We start from the raw sequence: 17,378 nt of genomic DNA, 5'->3' as shown, positions 1-17,378 counted from the left end.
GAACAATCTTACAAAAAGTCCTAATTTTAGTGTGCACAGTATAGTATGAAGAACTGCAAGTTAGGATCAATAACTTTTTCCAAGTGCAAGACACTGGAGGGATTTTTAAGTGGCATTCCTTTATTTTTTCTTTGGCAAATATGACTAAAAATAGGCACTTGTATATAAAACATGAGGGAACACTATGACAAAACACAAGGTTATTAAGTAAAATGTTTTTTTTTTATTTAAATTAGCATAAAAAGCAAAAACAAAACTATGAACCATGTATCAATAGGCTACAGTCAACTTCAAAAACATTGATAGAGTTTGATGTGTATAGTTTTGTGAAGTTGAAAACAAGCACTTTATAAAAAATAGACATCTACATTGTAACATAACGTACAGAATGCATTTCCCAAAGTGGCTATATGGTCTGTACATTTCCCCAATGATATAAAACCTCTCCACCACTTGAAAGATTTAGACTGACAGCAGTATTCAACATAATCTACTTTCTATGGAGGAACATGCATTTGTGACAAGCTCTAAGGCTTTGACTGAATATATAACAGGAAACTGAGCAGAAAAATCTGACTAAAATGTAAAGTGTGTGTCTTTGTCAGGCTCAGGTCTTTAGTAACAAAAAAAAAAGGAGTGTCATGGCTGCCAAATGCAACTTCTGACCACCAAGAAATGGTTCTGTTTTCCAATCCAATCTTTTTTTTGGTGTCAAAAGCAGTTGTGCAACATATACAAACACAACATAGTCTACATAAAGTATGAAATGTAAAAAAAAAAAATTCCACTGTGAAATGAAAAGGACTGGTCGTGTTTGGTTTGATGAACATTCAGCCTTTAGATAAACACGTGACAAGTCTCACAGCTGAGGGTTTAGTGCTGGAGGAAGAGAGTAACTGTGGGACTGGTAGGTGCATGCAAGGTGGGCCGTTGATGCCGCTGAAGGCCAGACGATGTAAAGAGACAAGCCCGTTAGGTTACATCTACGAGGGAGGGGATCATCGGAGCAGTAGGTAGTAGAGGGGGGTCTTAAAGTCTTACAGTGTGAAATCTACTCCTGGGCCTCTTTGCCAGTCATCTTGTAGATCTCAGTGGGGCCATCGACATGGGTGATGGTAGTAGTCAGCTGGATGTCCTCTCCGCTGTTTGCTCCAGCATCTCCTGCACGCATAAAACATGACACATAATCAACACAAGATGACTAATAATTCAACGTGAATGCAAAAAATGTAAATGATATATATCTTTATGCGAATTACTGCAGGCAACGATCCACTGCATATCAAGTTGGTTTAGCTGAACGTCATTAACATAAACACTTTAAGCTTGTTCAAAACAGAGGTGAAACTCGAGAGCTGATAAAGTAAATCAACACAGAGACTGAAACTTGGAGAGAGGCGCCCCTCCCAGGGGACTGGCTGACGCACTTCAGGGAAAGCTTCCAGAACTTCAAACCCTCTTTTTCTCCCCCCGTGTCACTGACGTCAGAAGATGGATGGATGGTTTTCATTACTTCCCTTGCGCTCTGCCACACCCCCCCCTCCTCCTCCCCCCTTCCTCTCTTCACTGTTCCTCTCCGTCTGGAAGGAAGCCTGGTGTCCATTAGAATCACCCTCTCGGGCCAAAGAGACCCTTCTTTCCCCTGGGAATCGGGGTCCTTCTGAATCGCCAAGCAACCCCCGCCCTCCCCGCTTTCTCCAAAGGCAAACTTTGGATGAATAGGCAGCTTTACAGCAGAGCAGAGACACTTACTCCCCATCAGAATGAAGTGAGACCTGCTGGGATGCGTTGAAATTCAACCAATAACTTAAATACAATGAGGAGATTCATTCAAGTAACACTTCGAAGTACGCAAACTAAATTACAAAATTTCTAGAGTAGTCGCACTATTGATTCCACTGCAGTTTTACAAGATTTCAAACAAAAAAAATCAAAACACCAGCGTTAATCTGGACCAAATTAAACTGAATCAGATCCAACCAACTAATAAAAGACAGATTAATGCGAATATAACGTGCATATGAAAAAAACAATATCTATTGTAATATTATCTCGTATATTCAGTTATTTTGTCTGACTTGTAACTATAATGGCCTACATCCTAACCTACAATGACAGCAACAGAGAGTGAATCTGACACCCCATCCATCCCATTTCATTAAAAAGCTGGTAGGTGTATGCATTTACCAGTGATGCACTGACCACTTGACTGCTCGTCTCCATAGCGTTTGTGCGACGGTGCGTAGAGGAACATGATGGCAAAGACGTACAGGTTCCACATGCCGTAGATGCCGGTGAAGAAGGCGCTGTTCACCTGCACCGTGTGCTCTCCCCAGTGCCAGTGGCCCTCATTCACCTGGACGCACACACAAGAGACAAACACGTACTTTTTATGTTACGGTCTGCAGGTGGGAGGGGGTGGGGGGTGCGGCAGGCTGTCTGTGTGTTTTGGTACTTGCCTGACTGATGATGAAGAAGATAACCGTCATGGCAGCACAGGTCAGAGTGACCAGCATGAGGAACTTGAACCTGAAAATCAGACCCTAAAGGGTGATAAAGGGGATGAGTTGGTAAACTAACATAAAGAGACATGTTCTGTGTGGCAGACTTTTCCTTTTGTACGGTCATGACTACATTTTTTGGTTTTTATTGATCATAATGAACAATTAGGGGAATTAGAGACAATATTTCCAGATGAATGCACACACACACACCTCATAGTGCAGGCGTCTGGCCTTGGACATGGCAGGCAGGGACGTCCTCTTACCGCTGATGTTGCGGAAGACTTGAAAAACCATGAAGCAGAGGAAGAGGAAGTAGAGACAGGCACAGATCCCTGCAACGATTATGAATGCCATCTGAGGCAACGGCAGTCAAGGAAATAACCGAATGACACCCTGATTCAAAAAAGTCTGCAGGCAAATTAACAATCTATTTTTGCTTACATCCACACTTTAAATCAGTTACAATGAATCTGTAAATCATAAAAATGCTTTTACATGCTTTGTAAGGTCGTGCGTCTCATTAATAAAACCTTAACAGACTTCACTGCAGTAGAAGGCATTGCAGAAACATGTCATGGAGGTGGGCCTTATAAAGATTTGATGACCCTGGTTATAGACACTGGACCAAACTGCTGAGAGTCAGGAGCACCGAGCTGGATTTTCCTTCTGATGGGACTCACAGAAGAAAAAGAGGAGAGAGGGGAGAAAAGAGACAAAAGCAGGGTGTTTGGCTGCTGTTTTAGAACAAGAGGTGCACTGATGAATCTCGCACTGTTCAGCTTTGGCAAGCGAGGCAGACAAACCGGTACACACAGGCACACACTCCCGGGACCCTGGGTAATACTTTCACATATGGCATCACTGAATTATTCCTCACCCGATTAGTCTAGAGATCAGTTTGCAGTTTATGCTAAAGCCAACTTCTCAGACATGTGCTGCATGAGCTAGAAGCAGAGCTTTAAATCATGATGAGTTGAGCAATGGTAAAGATTTGTTCCTACAACAAGAGCAGAGAGACAATCGTGTTTATTAGCTGTTAAACTCAAACACGTGATTTGGCCATTCACACTCTGAGGGTTTCTATTTGCAGTCCTACCTGTCAGAAAAGGTGCTTGTAGGTGTGATGTGTGCTCTGTTGTGTACACTGTTGTCAAATTTAATTAATATAAAAAAAAAAAAAAAAGGATACAGCAAGCTCAGTTCCCACATCAGACGCCCAGATGCTGTAGAACGGGTTTGTCAGCTGGACCCCTCTGGTGACACAAAACAAAAACACCACATTCACGTCACCTGTTTTCAGTGCGTCACAATATTTCATGACAAAATATGATAATATAAGCAGCATGTGGAGATCAAGCGGACTGTTGTTCTAAATAGTCAAGGGGGGGAAAAAAATTAAATGGTCTCACCTCTCACACATGTCAAAGATAAAGAGGCAGAAGGAGCCGAACACAATGGGTCCGACCTGCTTCCAGTAGACTGAGAAACGGTTCCTTTCCGTCTGGTCCTGAGATAAAAAGGACAAAGCAGACTTAAAGATGGAACACATGTAAATGATGACATATTCAGAGTGGGAGTGATCAAGCACTGATTAATGGTCGTCATGTACCACTGACTCGAAAACTGCAAGACAGGCACTGCATATCCAAAGACTGGGTGATGAAAAGTGAGGTGCTGCAGGTGTACAATGAGGCACAAGTATGGAGTTAATCCATGAGTGGGTGCTGAGGGGAACCTTGAGAACAAGGAACAGATCATGTATGGAGTGTGTTATAAGTCGAGGCAGTTTGATTAGGACTAGTTTATTGTACTGAAAACAATTAAAGACAAGAGTTTTCAGAGTGGCTTTAAAGACTTAAATACCTCAGGCACTAAACAGCTGTAAATGAGATCACGTTTACGTGTTCACGTGAACATTAAGTCAAAAGGTGCCGTGTGCAGTACCATGAGGTGCTCCCCGCAGAAGATGATCCAGAAGGAGAGCAGCATAGAGTAGAAGATGCCCTGTCTGATGTCTCCAAAAAGCAGCATCCAGGTCCAGTTGAAGCCAATGGAGAACCACTCCACAGGGATGTTGATGAATGTCATGGAGATACCCAGAGCAAGGATTACCCTGAGGGAGCAAAACACCATTACAAACATCTGACGGTAATCAGAATATATGTAAAATGTGTGTTTTATATATACTGGTAGTAGTTTTTAAATCAACAGCCATTGTGGTAGAATTCCTGTAGCATCAGCAGCCATGCTAATATGCTCAAGAAAGACAAATTGATGAGACTAGATCTTCTTTTTTTTGCCATCTAGTGTTGACCAGTGTTGGCAGATTAAGTTTAGGGTCACTTTAATTGAATCAACATCGATCTTTACACCAGAGTCTGGACTACACCTCAACACACTCAATGCTTTATGGCAAGGCCATATCAGCTTCTGCTGAAGCAGGCTCATTAGATCTTGGGACATTATTGATTAGATTATCCATTCAGCTACAAGCACAGTGTGTCCCCACTGACTTATCCAATTCTACATAATTCACTACCTCTCCAAGTAGCCTCATTATTACGGTCAACCTCCCATAACCTTGAAATCCAGACATCTGGAGAGAAATAAGGGTGAATGAATCAAGAACAATCAGCCTACAGAAAGACAAGAACAGAGCTCGTCTCCCGAGCATCTGCAGCAGGTCTCTGCATGTTAAGACGACAAGACAGAGCTGCAGTGTGTGCGAGAGGCAGACAGGAAGGGAAAAAAGATAAAAGGTGACCTGAAAACATATGGGTACAAAAGTAAAGTAACACAACTTCAAAGCAGTTCCACTCCAGACAGCTCGTCAGCGATGTTTTACTGAACAAACGGACTGAAACCACACTTGACTGGTATGCAGGGAATGCATCCTGAGCACCACCAGCACAATCTGCGTGAATGTGTGTGTGTTTGTAAAACAGAAACAGGCTTAGTGTGAAAATCTGTAAAGTTGTGTAATGTTGTAGAGCTCCTAAATGGACCCCTTACATGTGAGCACAGGTGAAACTAATAACATTAATTATGTCTGCGTTCCATTTGGGTGAACCATTTCCTGGGTCCTGCTTTCGTGCATGAAAACTCACCGACACACTGAACTGAACAGTCATTGTTAACGCTATTAACCCCACCTGTGCTCCTCCTGCTGTGTATCTCTGCTTTTGCTGAGCACAGAACATTTTTCAGTGAAAAAGTTTGAGAAGTTTCTAAAGTCACAAAATGAAGACGACAAACGATTAAAGGCAGGGTCTGCAACTTATTTTAGAGGCACGCTTTGTTGTATTGGTTGAAACCATCATAACAGCATGACAGTAATCAATAAATGAAACTGTTGTAATGAAATGAAGCAGCTTTAGTCTTTAACAAAGCACAGCCTCTGAGCCCAGTGAACACCAACTCTGAGCTAAAGCTGACGTTACACGTGTGACGGCTGTCAGGCAACACCTTCATTTGTTGTGGGGGAGTAGCTTTGGAGGAAAACCTGAGCAGAGCAATTGAGAGATTACGTTTCCTAGTTTCTCCAACGTTGCAGACTGCGCCTTTAAGTGTAATAACACTCACAGGATGTAGGCAGTGGGTATAAGCCACTGGACAAATATTTCAGTCTGAATTCGCTCTTCCTATATCAGCATTTCATAGTCTCCATCTTTACGTGAAACAACAACCTTTACTGCTAAAAAAAAAAAAAAAAAAGACAAACATAACTTGATAATGTTATCAAACGTGGGTCAAGATAACGGACGTGCCACATGAACTCTGACTGACGACGGCCATGTCAGGAAACAGATCAACATCGGACATACAGGTCTTGCAGGAGAGTCTGGGCATTTCCAAGGTGAACTGACATGTTGAAGCTTGTGAACTGAACGAACAACAGTGATATTAATTCAATGACATTCTGCAGTGCTACATACAGCTGTTAAATCATCCATGGCTTCAACGAGTCCAGTGAGCTCCTCCAGAGCTAAAGTATCAGCAGGCTTCACCTCAAATCTTTTTTTTTTTTTTTTTAAATCAGAAAAAGTTGTAACACAGTCATCGTACTATATATCTTTAACGTTTACTTTCCTTTGCAGGGATTGGGCCATTTTAATGCCAGGGTTTGCCAAACCCCATGCAAATGTTAAAATCAAAACACGTTTCCTTCTCATCACTATTTTATAAGCGCCAATCGATGCATCCTGGGCTTAGCGTCACCCAAGATGATTGGCTCATTTGTATCCCTTTAAAACAATCAGTGTTTTTTTCCCCTACACCAAAATAATGATGGTTCAGTCAGATATTTCTCAAAGAAACAAATGAGTGACCAACTCACATCTGTCCTAAAAGTTTAGAGGAAAGTCTGAGGTTTACCATTCTCACACCTCTGTGGACTAGCATGACAGGAGACTCTGGTAAAGCTTTTACAGCATGAAAAAATCATCCGCTGTCCACAAATAGGGTACGAGTCGCACTTCCTGAGACACTGCTGGTCATTTGGGAATAAGAGCCGTGAGCCGGAAAATACAGAGCGAAGTAGAGAGAGAGACACTGACTGTGTGTGCATGTGGTGCCTCAGCGAGCTGGTGTGCATGTCCTGAATGTGTGTATGCAGCATGTGTCGGTTGAGTGCTAGCTTGCAGATTTTGTAACGTGTTTCACGCTTCACCAGGCACTTCCTGTGGCGCAGAACGCTGCCTCTTACTGATCTGTCTTCCCAGCACGGCAGGGGGTTAGACAAACACTGAGCTCTGAGCATAGCTTCAACTTTCCACAGCACGGCATTCAAACTATCTGCCTCAGGAGGAACTACCTTTATTTGCTGCTCTAACCTTCATTGGGTTTGGTTAGCCAATGAAAATAAGCAGCCGAGGGTTTGAATCTTTTTTACCGGATATATTTATAAATTCTCAGTGGAAGTCTGTCAAGAGGAAGGTCTTCATTTGTTTGGAAGTCAGAAACTAAGTGGCCCTCGTTGCTGTTTTCAGTGAGTGTGACCAGCTAATGGTCCTAGATAACATTCCTCCTCAGACAACAGCTGAACAACGTCTTCTGATCTCAGTGACCTTTGCTACACAGAGTTAGCATGCCCTACTTGTACAGTTCATCCATAGTTAATATATGCCTTCACCCAGTAGATGCACTCAAGCAGACCCTCCTCAGCATTTAATGAAACCATTGCTGTGGGTTCTGGCTGTGTCCCTCCAAACACCATAAATGTATTAACTTTAGTTCTTAATTGTGGGCGTTGCTCATCTCGACTGTTTCAGCTGGAATTTCGATGCCAAAAAGGTATAAATGTCCAACAACAACATAAGCAGGGTGCTGCCTTACTTCTCCAGCAGCACAGGAGGTCTGCTCATGAGGGTGATCCGTCTCCAGTACCAGATCATGATGATGAGGATGCTGGGTGTGAGGAATGTCTTCATGGCAAACCACACTTTGGTGAAGCCTCCGTTCTGATGGATGCTCTGGGAGGAGAAAGAAACGCCATCAAAAGCTGCATAAGCTTTTTAAGGGTCGAAATTAAGTGGAAAAAAGCTTCAACTTACAACAAGACGAATGTCCTTGATTTCTCCGATCCCCACGTTGACCTTCTTCCGCTCGTTGACAGGCAGGCGAATATTGAGAAGGTAGTACTTATGGGCCACGCTGCCAACCTCCATGAAGGGCAGCAGGTCACACTCATAGTAGCGTCCCTCATTCTCGAAGGTCTGGAAAACACACAGCAACACACCGAATCTGGTTTACAGCACGTTCGCCTGATGATAACGAATAGTAGTATTGGAGGCTGAGAAGAACTTGATAATGTCATGAAATTGCAAAAAGACTTTAGAGTTCAGACCTGATTTCAGTTAAAAAATGATGCATCATCTGCACCGGCAATAACATCGCTAATCATAATATACAGAACCAGGTAATATTGTTTTTGCAGTATATCTGAATAAGTTGTTTGCGGTATCGTGTCCCTACCTTGGCAGTAGTGAAGTTGCAGTTGAGTTTCCTCTGTTCAAAAGAGTGAGCCATCTCTGTCCACTCACTGACTGTGTCATCTCTGTAGGCCAGGCCCACGTCAACGGTGGCCATCGCTCCTTCCTCTGGAAACAATTACCACAGCACCAATTCACTTTCAGAGCAGTACAGACATTTAGTAGATATGAATTTGTTAAAAGTCTTTGATTTGGGGATGTTTAATGACATCTTTCATATGCAAAATGCAACCTGCACAGACTTGGGGTTTAGACTTCAAAACCATTAAGTCCAAAGAATTACATTGTGTTTGCAGAACAGAGAATTTGTGCCTTCCAAAATGGAAAAATGCACTGAATAAGACATTCACGTTTGTCCATATTTCAACTCCTAGTATATATCCTCAATGCACAAGGCCGCAGGCTGATTTTAACCCCAGTGACGGGATAAAATTAAGTCCTGATGACAGACAGCCATGGCCTTTTAACTATGAGACCAGGAAAGTGACAACACTCCTGGAGACATTCCCCACTGCAATCTAAAAGCGTACCTTTTTTCATTTTCAGGCAACATGCAAGTGTATTCCAGAGTGGATTTACATTTTTTTGCCTTCAAATGTCAGTGAGAATCTGAGCTTCATGGCAGCAGTTTTAACCGCTGTGTCATAGGGATCATTAGGAAGGCAGGTTTTTCAACTAGGCCAAATCATGAGTGTTAATATGTGGTCCTGTCACCCAGAAAGAGCGAGATTAAAAGGATTATTTCACAGCATGTAAACGTATACTGTGACTCGGTCCGCTCCCCACGGTGGCCCAAAATCTAGGTTACTTCCTACTTGACATAAACTCCAACAAGACCTTGAGCTGGCCTCCAACAGCCCAGCCCAGTGAATCCAACAAAAACATCCAAAGCCAAGCTATTAAAACTGCATCTTTAGATCACATTACAAAGCCAAGTGTTCTCTCCTCCAGCCCTCCAGAGTGCCTCTTATGCCGTTATGAAACAAGCTGGAATGAAGAGAAAGAAACCCAGTGGCCTGTGCTGTGAGGAAAGAAAAAAAAAAAATGTAGAGGAGGGGGAGAGGGAACCAGATGAGAACTGGCAGCCGACTGTCTCTGTAATGCCCTCCACTCTGCTGTTGGTCGAGCCCGACGCCCTCGACTGTCAGCTCACTTCATGCAAGCATTCCACTTTAGTCCAGCCGCCATCACCACGGAAACTAAGCCTCCTCAACAGCTGTGTTATTGCTGGACCCTGGCCAGGAGGTGCCTGGTGCCGTGGTGGAGAGGGGCAGGTGGGGTGGAGTGGTTAATAAGGACGAAGCTCTTGTTCGGGGCATGCATTGTTACACAGATAGGGTAGTCAAGGAAGAGATGGCCTTGAGTTCATTCGTCATACAGTTGCAGAACAGAATCCACACGGAGTCTTCTGGGTCAGGACGCAGAGATAGACAGATGAGTAGACGCCATTTTGTTAATTATGGGAGACCTGGCTCCAATGCCTTTGGGGCTGGAGTTCCTTAGCATTTCATTAAACCTTAAACTGGGTTTCTCCTCAGCTAAAGCAAGTGGAATCCTTTCACATCTTTGTCAGACTGGTTTCATTTTAGCTATCAGTACATTTAATGAATAAAACTTGGGTATTTTCACAGGCTCTCCTCTCTAGCACACCTCATCTCTGGAAAAAAAGCTAAGATGAATACGTTCAAAATAGTTAGAAAATCACAGATTTTAAAAGCAGGAATCCCACTTCTGCACCACTAGCTGGTTTCCACCCATGCAGCATCTACAGTGCTCGGCTCCCTTCACGTCCACTTGTTTTTGCAACACCTCACGTTACTAAGGAAGATCAAAATGAGTCTGTAGCATCTGGCAGGACCCGTCTGTGGTGCAGGCTGATTCACTGACTCCTCTGTCTGGCAGCCAGGCAGTAAACAACCCACAGCCCCCTAACACATTTCCGCTGAGGCCAAGAATGTAAGCAAGCAAATGATGCTGATGACTCGGCTGCCAACGTAACGGGACTGTTTAGACAAGCCAGAACAGAGAGGCTGGGTCATGTAAAATTACGCCACAAACTTTGTTCTCTACATTAATACAATTACTTCTATGACTTTTCTGTTAAGCATAAGGTGACCTAAGGTGGATGTGTATCAGGGTCTGCAGGCATTATTTTCAGTGTAGGAGTGACTTTGCTCTAAAGCTCAGGTTGATGCCAACATGTGTAGCAACAAACCTTCTTTCCCGAGCTCTCCTGGTGATCCAGTCACTTATTAGACTTCCTCATGATCCTCTCTAATCCCTTCTTTCAGGATACTAAGACCCCTACCAGGATACCAAACCCTGTCTTCTTCGAGATACCAGTTATCTCCCTCGCGCCTCCTTTTTCCCTCTCATTCAAGCTCTGCAGGTCTGCCTATCCTCTGATATATTTCACAACAGCGTTGTTTGACACTGGGTGGAGACGTAAAATGGGTTACAGTACAGTTGCTGGTGGGTTCCCCTCATGACGTTAGAAATAATGATATTTGACACAACCTGGGGCCCAAAATGAGAAAAGAAATGAGTCCCTCTGCTATATTTTACTTCTTCAAAGCTTCAACTTAAGTCTTAAGATTGTAGGAAGATGAGTGTTATTCCCACAATAAAGGCTTTAAACCACCGTCTGCCCCACAAAAATAGTGAGATCATACAAATCACTACAGTAAAATAAAGGATAAGACAAAGGAGGGATAAATGTTGAAAACTGAAATCCACTAGAGAAGGATGATCTCACATCCAAAGCATGTAAATAATTTGGTTGTGGGTCTAATGACTGGATAATAAAACACTTCATTGTTCACCACCAAGAAACGGGTCCAGATTACCTCCCTGCTCTCTTTATACCCGTCTCAAAGGGCGTCAGACAAGCCAGTCTATAAAACCCCCAAGGGTCTATGTCGCTATAGAGAGCAAACAGCAGGACATCCATCATTGTTTGCTGCCTTTCATTGTAACAGAAATCCAATATACTGAAAAAGACATTTCTGTGGGTTCCTCAAGCGTTCAGGTGATAGGACTGAAATAAGAACACAAGACAACATCCCACCACGACGTCTCACCGGGAGGGTAATATAACAAGCATAACCACAATGATTCTGGTGAAGTTGGAATGGCTCTGCACTTGAATTTAAGATGTGAGAGATTAGAAGTGACAATGGATGTGAATATTTCAGAGACTAGCCTGGTCACACTCAGCCTCTGCAAATATTTGCCTTCAGATTGTGAAACTAAGAAGTGACAGAGATAATATTGACGCAACTGGAAAAAACTCGGGCAAAATTTAGCGCATGCAGAATGAGAACTTAAAATACAATGAACCAAATTAACTCTTAATATTTGTTCATTATCCCCTAAATGATTTTTGTTTTTTTAAGATTCTCTTAACACCAGTACTACCCCTAACAAGTATGTGCACATTAGGTGAGTCTTTGTTCCCTGTCCCACATCTTGAAAGCCATGACCTGGAGGAGAAACATTAGCCGTGCTATCCTCACCCTTTTTTCTTTGATACCAGTAAGAACGCCTTGATCCTCACCTATCTGGTTGTACACCTTAAATGCGATGTCAAACTGCATGATGACGAGCATGAACTGGAACCAAGGGCTCATCTCCTTGTTCGGCAGAGGAATGTGGACCGCAAACACAATGTTGTTGGCCTCAATCTTCTTGGCCATGGCCTCATCAAAGGTCCGGATCTTGTCGCACTGGTTAGGACCCCAGGGCATGAACCATTTTGTTTCCTGTCTGTGCTTGACTGTGTCCACACACTTGGTGGCCAAGTAGTGGACTGCAGTGGTGGGGCTGGGAGCTGGTGAGACAAACACAGTGGGAGAGAAGTTAGACTGGGTGTCATATTGAAATACTGCAGCAACGTGTTTCACGGTCTTGCCAAGCCAAATTTACCCTCCAGCTAATAAATCACACAAAAACTTTGAGTAAAAATCCATAAATTAAACTTGAGCACTGTGATTAAACTGTGTGACAATATTAATATCTTAGCAACCATTAGGAACAGTCAACAGGTTGGGTTTGAGCCAAATCCAGTCCAAACACTTTGGCAATTACTTTTAACACTGTTTAGAAAATGCCTGGTAGCAAGGCTCTCTCTCTCTCTGAAGTGACGGGGAGGGAAAATTCCAGAAAGCTTTAAAGGCACCAATTACACTGTTTACACATTGAGATTCATGAGCTCGACGAGACCCGTGTTTGTAGCCTCTGCTCGCAGGCTTTTAGTAGTGCTGGGGAGAGGATCTGTCATTATCATGCAGAGACCAAAACTTTGCTCTCCCATTGTGAAAAAGAGGTAGAGGTCTGATGTGAACGACAGGCAACAAGCTAAAGTCACTTAAACATCCTGTAGTAGTCAGATATTTGTGACAATCAGTGACCCTGTTAGAATGACTGTGGGCTGGGATTTCCTCCTTATTCCCCCCAATATCAGGTACAATAATTAAGTTTAAACCAGAACCTACAGCGTCTTCAGAGGATATTCAAACCACTTTAGGTTCACAGCAGATTCAGTGACATTTGGGGCCAAACACAATAATCACATATAGTCATAGCTGATATTACTAATTAGATTTTTTGACTAATCATTTTGATAGCATTGTGACTTTCCAAATTGCTTTAGGCTCATACAACTTCACTTGAATGTCCTGTAGATAATTAGCTTTGATTGAACGTTAGATTTAAATTGAGGTTTTAATTTAAAGTAAAGCTGAAACAATCACTCGTCAAAAGAAAATCAGTTCGTCGTTTAATTATTTTTCTAAAAGAAAAAATGCAGCACGTTTGATGGTACAAGCCTCTGAAAAGTGAGAATTTGATATTTCTAATATATAATAAGTATATGAAGTGAATAACGTCTCTTTGGGTTTGGACTATTTGGGGAAAAAAGCTGTTTCAAGATGTCACTTTGGACTCTTTGGACACTTTTGTGCATCGAACAGACTAAACAATTATTTGACAAAGTAATTGATAATGAAAATAATAAAGTTGCATAATTTGAAGTGTGCTACAAGTTCATTAGAGCAGGTTAGGCCACATGATTGGGACATTGAAAAAAATATGGATCCCAGAACTGTTCACCTCCATGATTCTGGGATGGCGAGATCTAATAGAAGACCTTCGTGCAGAAACTTCAAGTCTGAAGTGTACACCAACACACAGGAGTTATGTAAAAGACTCAAGAGAACCAGGACTAAAGGTGAACTTGTCTGAGGAAATGAAAACGGAAGTGATACCACAGCTCACCCTCCATCATATCCCATTCCTGCTGTATCTGAAAGAAGAACAACATGTGGTTCTGCTAAAAAGATCCACCTCGAACAGGATTTATGTGTCAACAGGGCAGGGACCATAAGCATACAGGCAAAACAACTCTGAAATACCTTTGAAACAAGTGTATGAAAGTCCCTGTGTAGCCTTGAATGCCCCTAAATATCTGTGCAATAACTTGAGGACAAATGTGCAGATGCTTCCAATTTGAGCCAATCTTCAGCAAAGATCGGGAGAAATATCTGGAGTCCTGAATGCACCGCGCCATTTGTGGCGAAGCTAGGAAGACTCCAGAAGCTGTAATTACCGTCGAGGGTGCTTGTGGGAAGTACTGACTCACAGGGGTGAACACGAAAGCCCAGAGTTTTCAGATTCAGCTCATGAAAAAGATTAGCGACATATCCACCAAGACTCAAAGCTGTAATCACTGTCAAAGGTGCTTCCAGCTAGCACCAAATCCTGAGGAGTAATTCTGTCAGCTTGGATATTTCTGTATGTCTTAAGAAAACTGCAAAAGTAAGCAAACACTAAAATAAAAAGTTTGAATTGGAATAGCTTATCTGAACATCTAATCATATCTGTTCTCTTGTAACTGAGAGCTGAAGGGCAGTTTACACACTCTTTGGATAACAGACACTCCACAAAAAGTCATAAAGCTCAACCACGGCTATTTTCAAGGAACCTTCAACTGTCTAAGTGTGTTAACAGCTGTGTAAAAATAAAATAAAATGCACACATATCCCTCACACAAACACACACGGCGACAAAGACGACACACCAGACTGAATTAAACCCAGTTATCTGGAACCCCTTGGAGTTCAATTATCCGGTGACCCTGCGAGTCCAGCAGCACAGCGGCTCCTCCAGTCTCCGTCGCAGTGTGTCCAGAAGAATGGCCGTCCCCTCAGCCTGCTGACCCCATGCCGTGTTCCCGGGTTTGTCGGGAAACAAGGGGAGAAAAACCCCTTTCTACTCAATTACCCCTGCCGCCCTCGGCCACCGAGCAAACACAAAGGAATCTGGCTTCATTAAAACCATCTCAGCCAGGAACGAACCAAACAAGCTAATTTATCACCAGCCATGTAAGCGAGGGAGAGGGAGTGCAGGGACACAGAGAGGCCGGCTGGTGTTTGGTGGCTGTGGATGGTTTCCAGATTGAGCACATAAGGAAGATGGGCATCTTTCACATGGACTATTTCTATCAACTCTGCCTACGTGTGTGTGTGTGTGTGTGTGTGTGTGTGTAGCTGTTGTGCATGTGTGTGAGTGGGTGGGTGGATTTGAAGAAACTTGACAGCAACTCCAATACAGTCCTCAAGGCGAAATGCAACTTTGACAGCTGTGTGCACTTGTGTTATATATATATATATATATTTTGTGCACCACTGTCTGTCTCAATGCAAATGAAAGCAGGGGAAGAGGAGGAAACATGAATGCTCTGCCTGGGAGGCGACGGGGATTTGGGGAGAAGGGGAGGCTTAACACAGGGAGAGGGGGGGGGAGGAAGGAGTGAAGGGAAGGTAGAGATGCAGCCTGGGGCCCCCACACAGCAGACAGACATTATATATGAGAGGTGGGGGTGAGGAGGAGGAGGAGGAGGTATGAGGAGGGGGGAAAAAAAGGGGGAGAAAGAACAGTCGACTTTGGATCAAAGAAGTGCAAAAAAAACACAATAGGTTGGGTGTATTTGAGAGCATTTCTTTGATAAAAATGAGGAATTAAACACAGAAAGTATGGCAGGCTGTGTTATTTATAGCCAGAGAAATGAATTGTGTCGTGCAGGCAGCGAACACCTTGATACAAAGCAGTGATTTAGCCAAGAGGCACTTTGGTGTCAAACTGAGTGTTAAGAGAGCGCCGCATTGTTTGAGCACGACTCGGTGAAGCCCAGGTAGGTAAAATACAGCTAAAAGTTTCCCCTCATCGTCTTTTTTCCTCCTAAAAACACAGATAAACGTCTGTGTGCGGACACGAACCGAGCGGTCCAACTTTAAACTTTGTGCTTGAGCCGTTTGTTGCCGTTAACATTTCAGTTTTCACACACACACGCGCGCAAATGCTAACGTTAGCTAAACAAAATAAGGGATGATTTTTTTTAAATAATAATAATAATGATAATAATAATAATAAGGGGGGAAACTTACCAATTAAACCGCCGACCATGAAGGCAAACGCCTGGAACAAAAGCAGAATAACTCCCACTATCACCAACTTTTTGGTGCTCATGTTCTCAATAATAGCCCCCGCCATGGCGAAGGAGAGGCTGGGGCAAAAAGAAAACACCACACCGAGCGAGAAACAAACAAAAATGTGGTGGAAAAGGGACGAAAACGGTGCATCCACGGCCAGTAGGAAGGCAGGCTGGGCCCCCTCCACCGCTCTGCTCCTGCCTTTCAACTTCGTAGGAGGAAAAGAAAAAAAAAAAAAAAAAGAAAAAACAGGAATCACATGACCGAATAGCTCTCAGCTTTATCCCCGAGCAGCTCAACACCAGAGCGGGCAGAGATGTGTGGAGCGCCGCCGCATAGCAGCACAGGCTGGTGGAGGAGCAGGTTACCGTGTCATTGAACGCCCCTGTTGTGCTGCTCTAGCCTGCGGGGCTATTTAAAGGAGGGTTTTAGAGGTCCCATGTCATGTTCAGCGCTCAGCACATTGTCCCCTCACAGTCTATTCTTGAGCCAAGATACTGCTGTTGGGTGTTTGTGCCTATCTGCCAAATAAGATCAATAAGTGGGCTTTGAATCTCCACTGGAAACAACAACAGCAACACCTCCACCTCTGAGCTGGCACATGTGGAAAGATCTGCCAGCTGATGGAGTTGTGGTAAAGAAATTTTACTGACTTTTTGGGGTTTGATGAAATACTCTCACCACGAAGTCCATCTAATAACGTGTTCTGGAGCTTTCTATCACATCACATGGTCCTCATCTGCAAACAGGGACTGCACAGCTGACCTGGGTTTGCAGATGCTCAATTTTTTAATCTATCCGAGCATTTTTATTGGTTCAAAAGCTGAGGTTATACGTTCAACTCTTGATGTTGGAAGCAGCAGCTGATGATACAACCTCTCCTCAAGGTGCATTGAGTAGCTCTTCTGGAGCTTTCAGTCACGTGACACGAACTTCATCAGCAGCAGCTAAACCCTAAAACTGGTAACTTTGAGATTGAATGTTGAGATTTGATGCCATGTTTAGATGAACATGTCCGTACTGTAGACTTTGGTCTGTATGTGGTGAATATGTCCGTGGTTTTCATTACATGGAGCCTTTTGTGTCCCGTGTTTGAAATGTAATCAAGGAAATGATTAAAATGCTCATTTATACATCATTTACGAAATGTTGCTGGAATAGTTTTATCGGTTGCTCACAGGATGAGGTGAGCTAATGGGCTTTTCACTGTATTTAAACTGAAAATTACACAATATCATTGCAGGATATAGACATTTCCAGGCTACAATTCTTGCTGCTGCTTCTCCTCTAAGAAACCTGTGTGTCTGCACATCCTCAAGGACGACACAGCTGTGAACTGAGCTCTCATATCTTCTTCGCACTCAGACAGATGCTGCGAGCTACAGCGAGATCCCATT

At 43.2% G+C, this 17,378-nt stretch overlaps 1 protein-coding gene across 3 annotated transcripts; it reads right to left on the bottom strand.

Annotated features, from left to right (window-relative positions):
- Positions 1-228: 228 nt before the first annotated feature.
- Positions 229-16,184, bottom strand: wls (Wnt ligand secretion mediator). Of its 3 annotated transcripts, XR_011585453.1 has the most exons (13): positions 15,937-16,184; positions 12,051-12,323; positions 8,478-8,602; positions 8,057-8,218; positions 7,839-7,975; positions 4,449-4,617; positions 3,914-4,011; positions 3,694-3,757; positions 2,715-2,858; positions 2,460-2,543; positions 2,188-2,356; positions 898-1,161; positions 229-858 (listed from the first exon to the last, which is right to left on the bottom strand). XR_011585453.1 is itself a non-coding variant. In XM_070844425.1 (12 exons), the coding sequence occupies exons 1-12, from the start codon at positions 16,040-16,042 to the stop codon at positions 1,052-1,054; spliced, it is 1,641 nt and encodes a 546-aa protein (XP_070700526.1). In that variant the 5' UTR covers positions 16,043-16,184; the 3' UTR covers positions 229-1,051. The 3 variants fall into 3 exon arrangements, 2 of the variants coding, with proteins under 2 accessions (XP_070700526.1, XP_070700527.1); XM_070844425.1 differs by having other exon boundaries at positions 229-1,161; XM_070844426.1 differs by having other exon boundaries at positions 229-1,161; positions 2,203-2,356.
- Between the last annotated feature and the right edge of the window lie 1,194 nt (positions 16,185-17,378).

The sequence above is a fragment of the Pempheris klunzingeri genome, chromosome 15, assembly GCF_042242105.1.
Source record: "Pempheris klunzingeri isolate RE-2024b chromosome 15, fPemKlu1.hap1, whole genome shotgun sequence".
In the NCBI taxonomy this organism is placed as follows: Eukaryota; Metazoa; Chordata; class Actinopteri; order Acropomatiformes; family Pempheridae; genus Pempheris; species Pempheris klunzingeri.
This window is presented reverse-complemented; position numbering and strand designations above follow the sequence as displayed.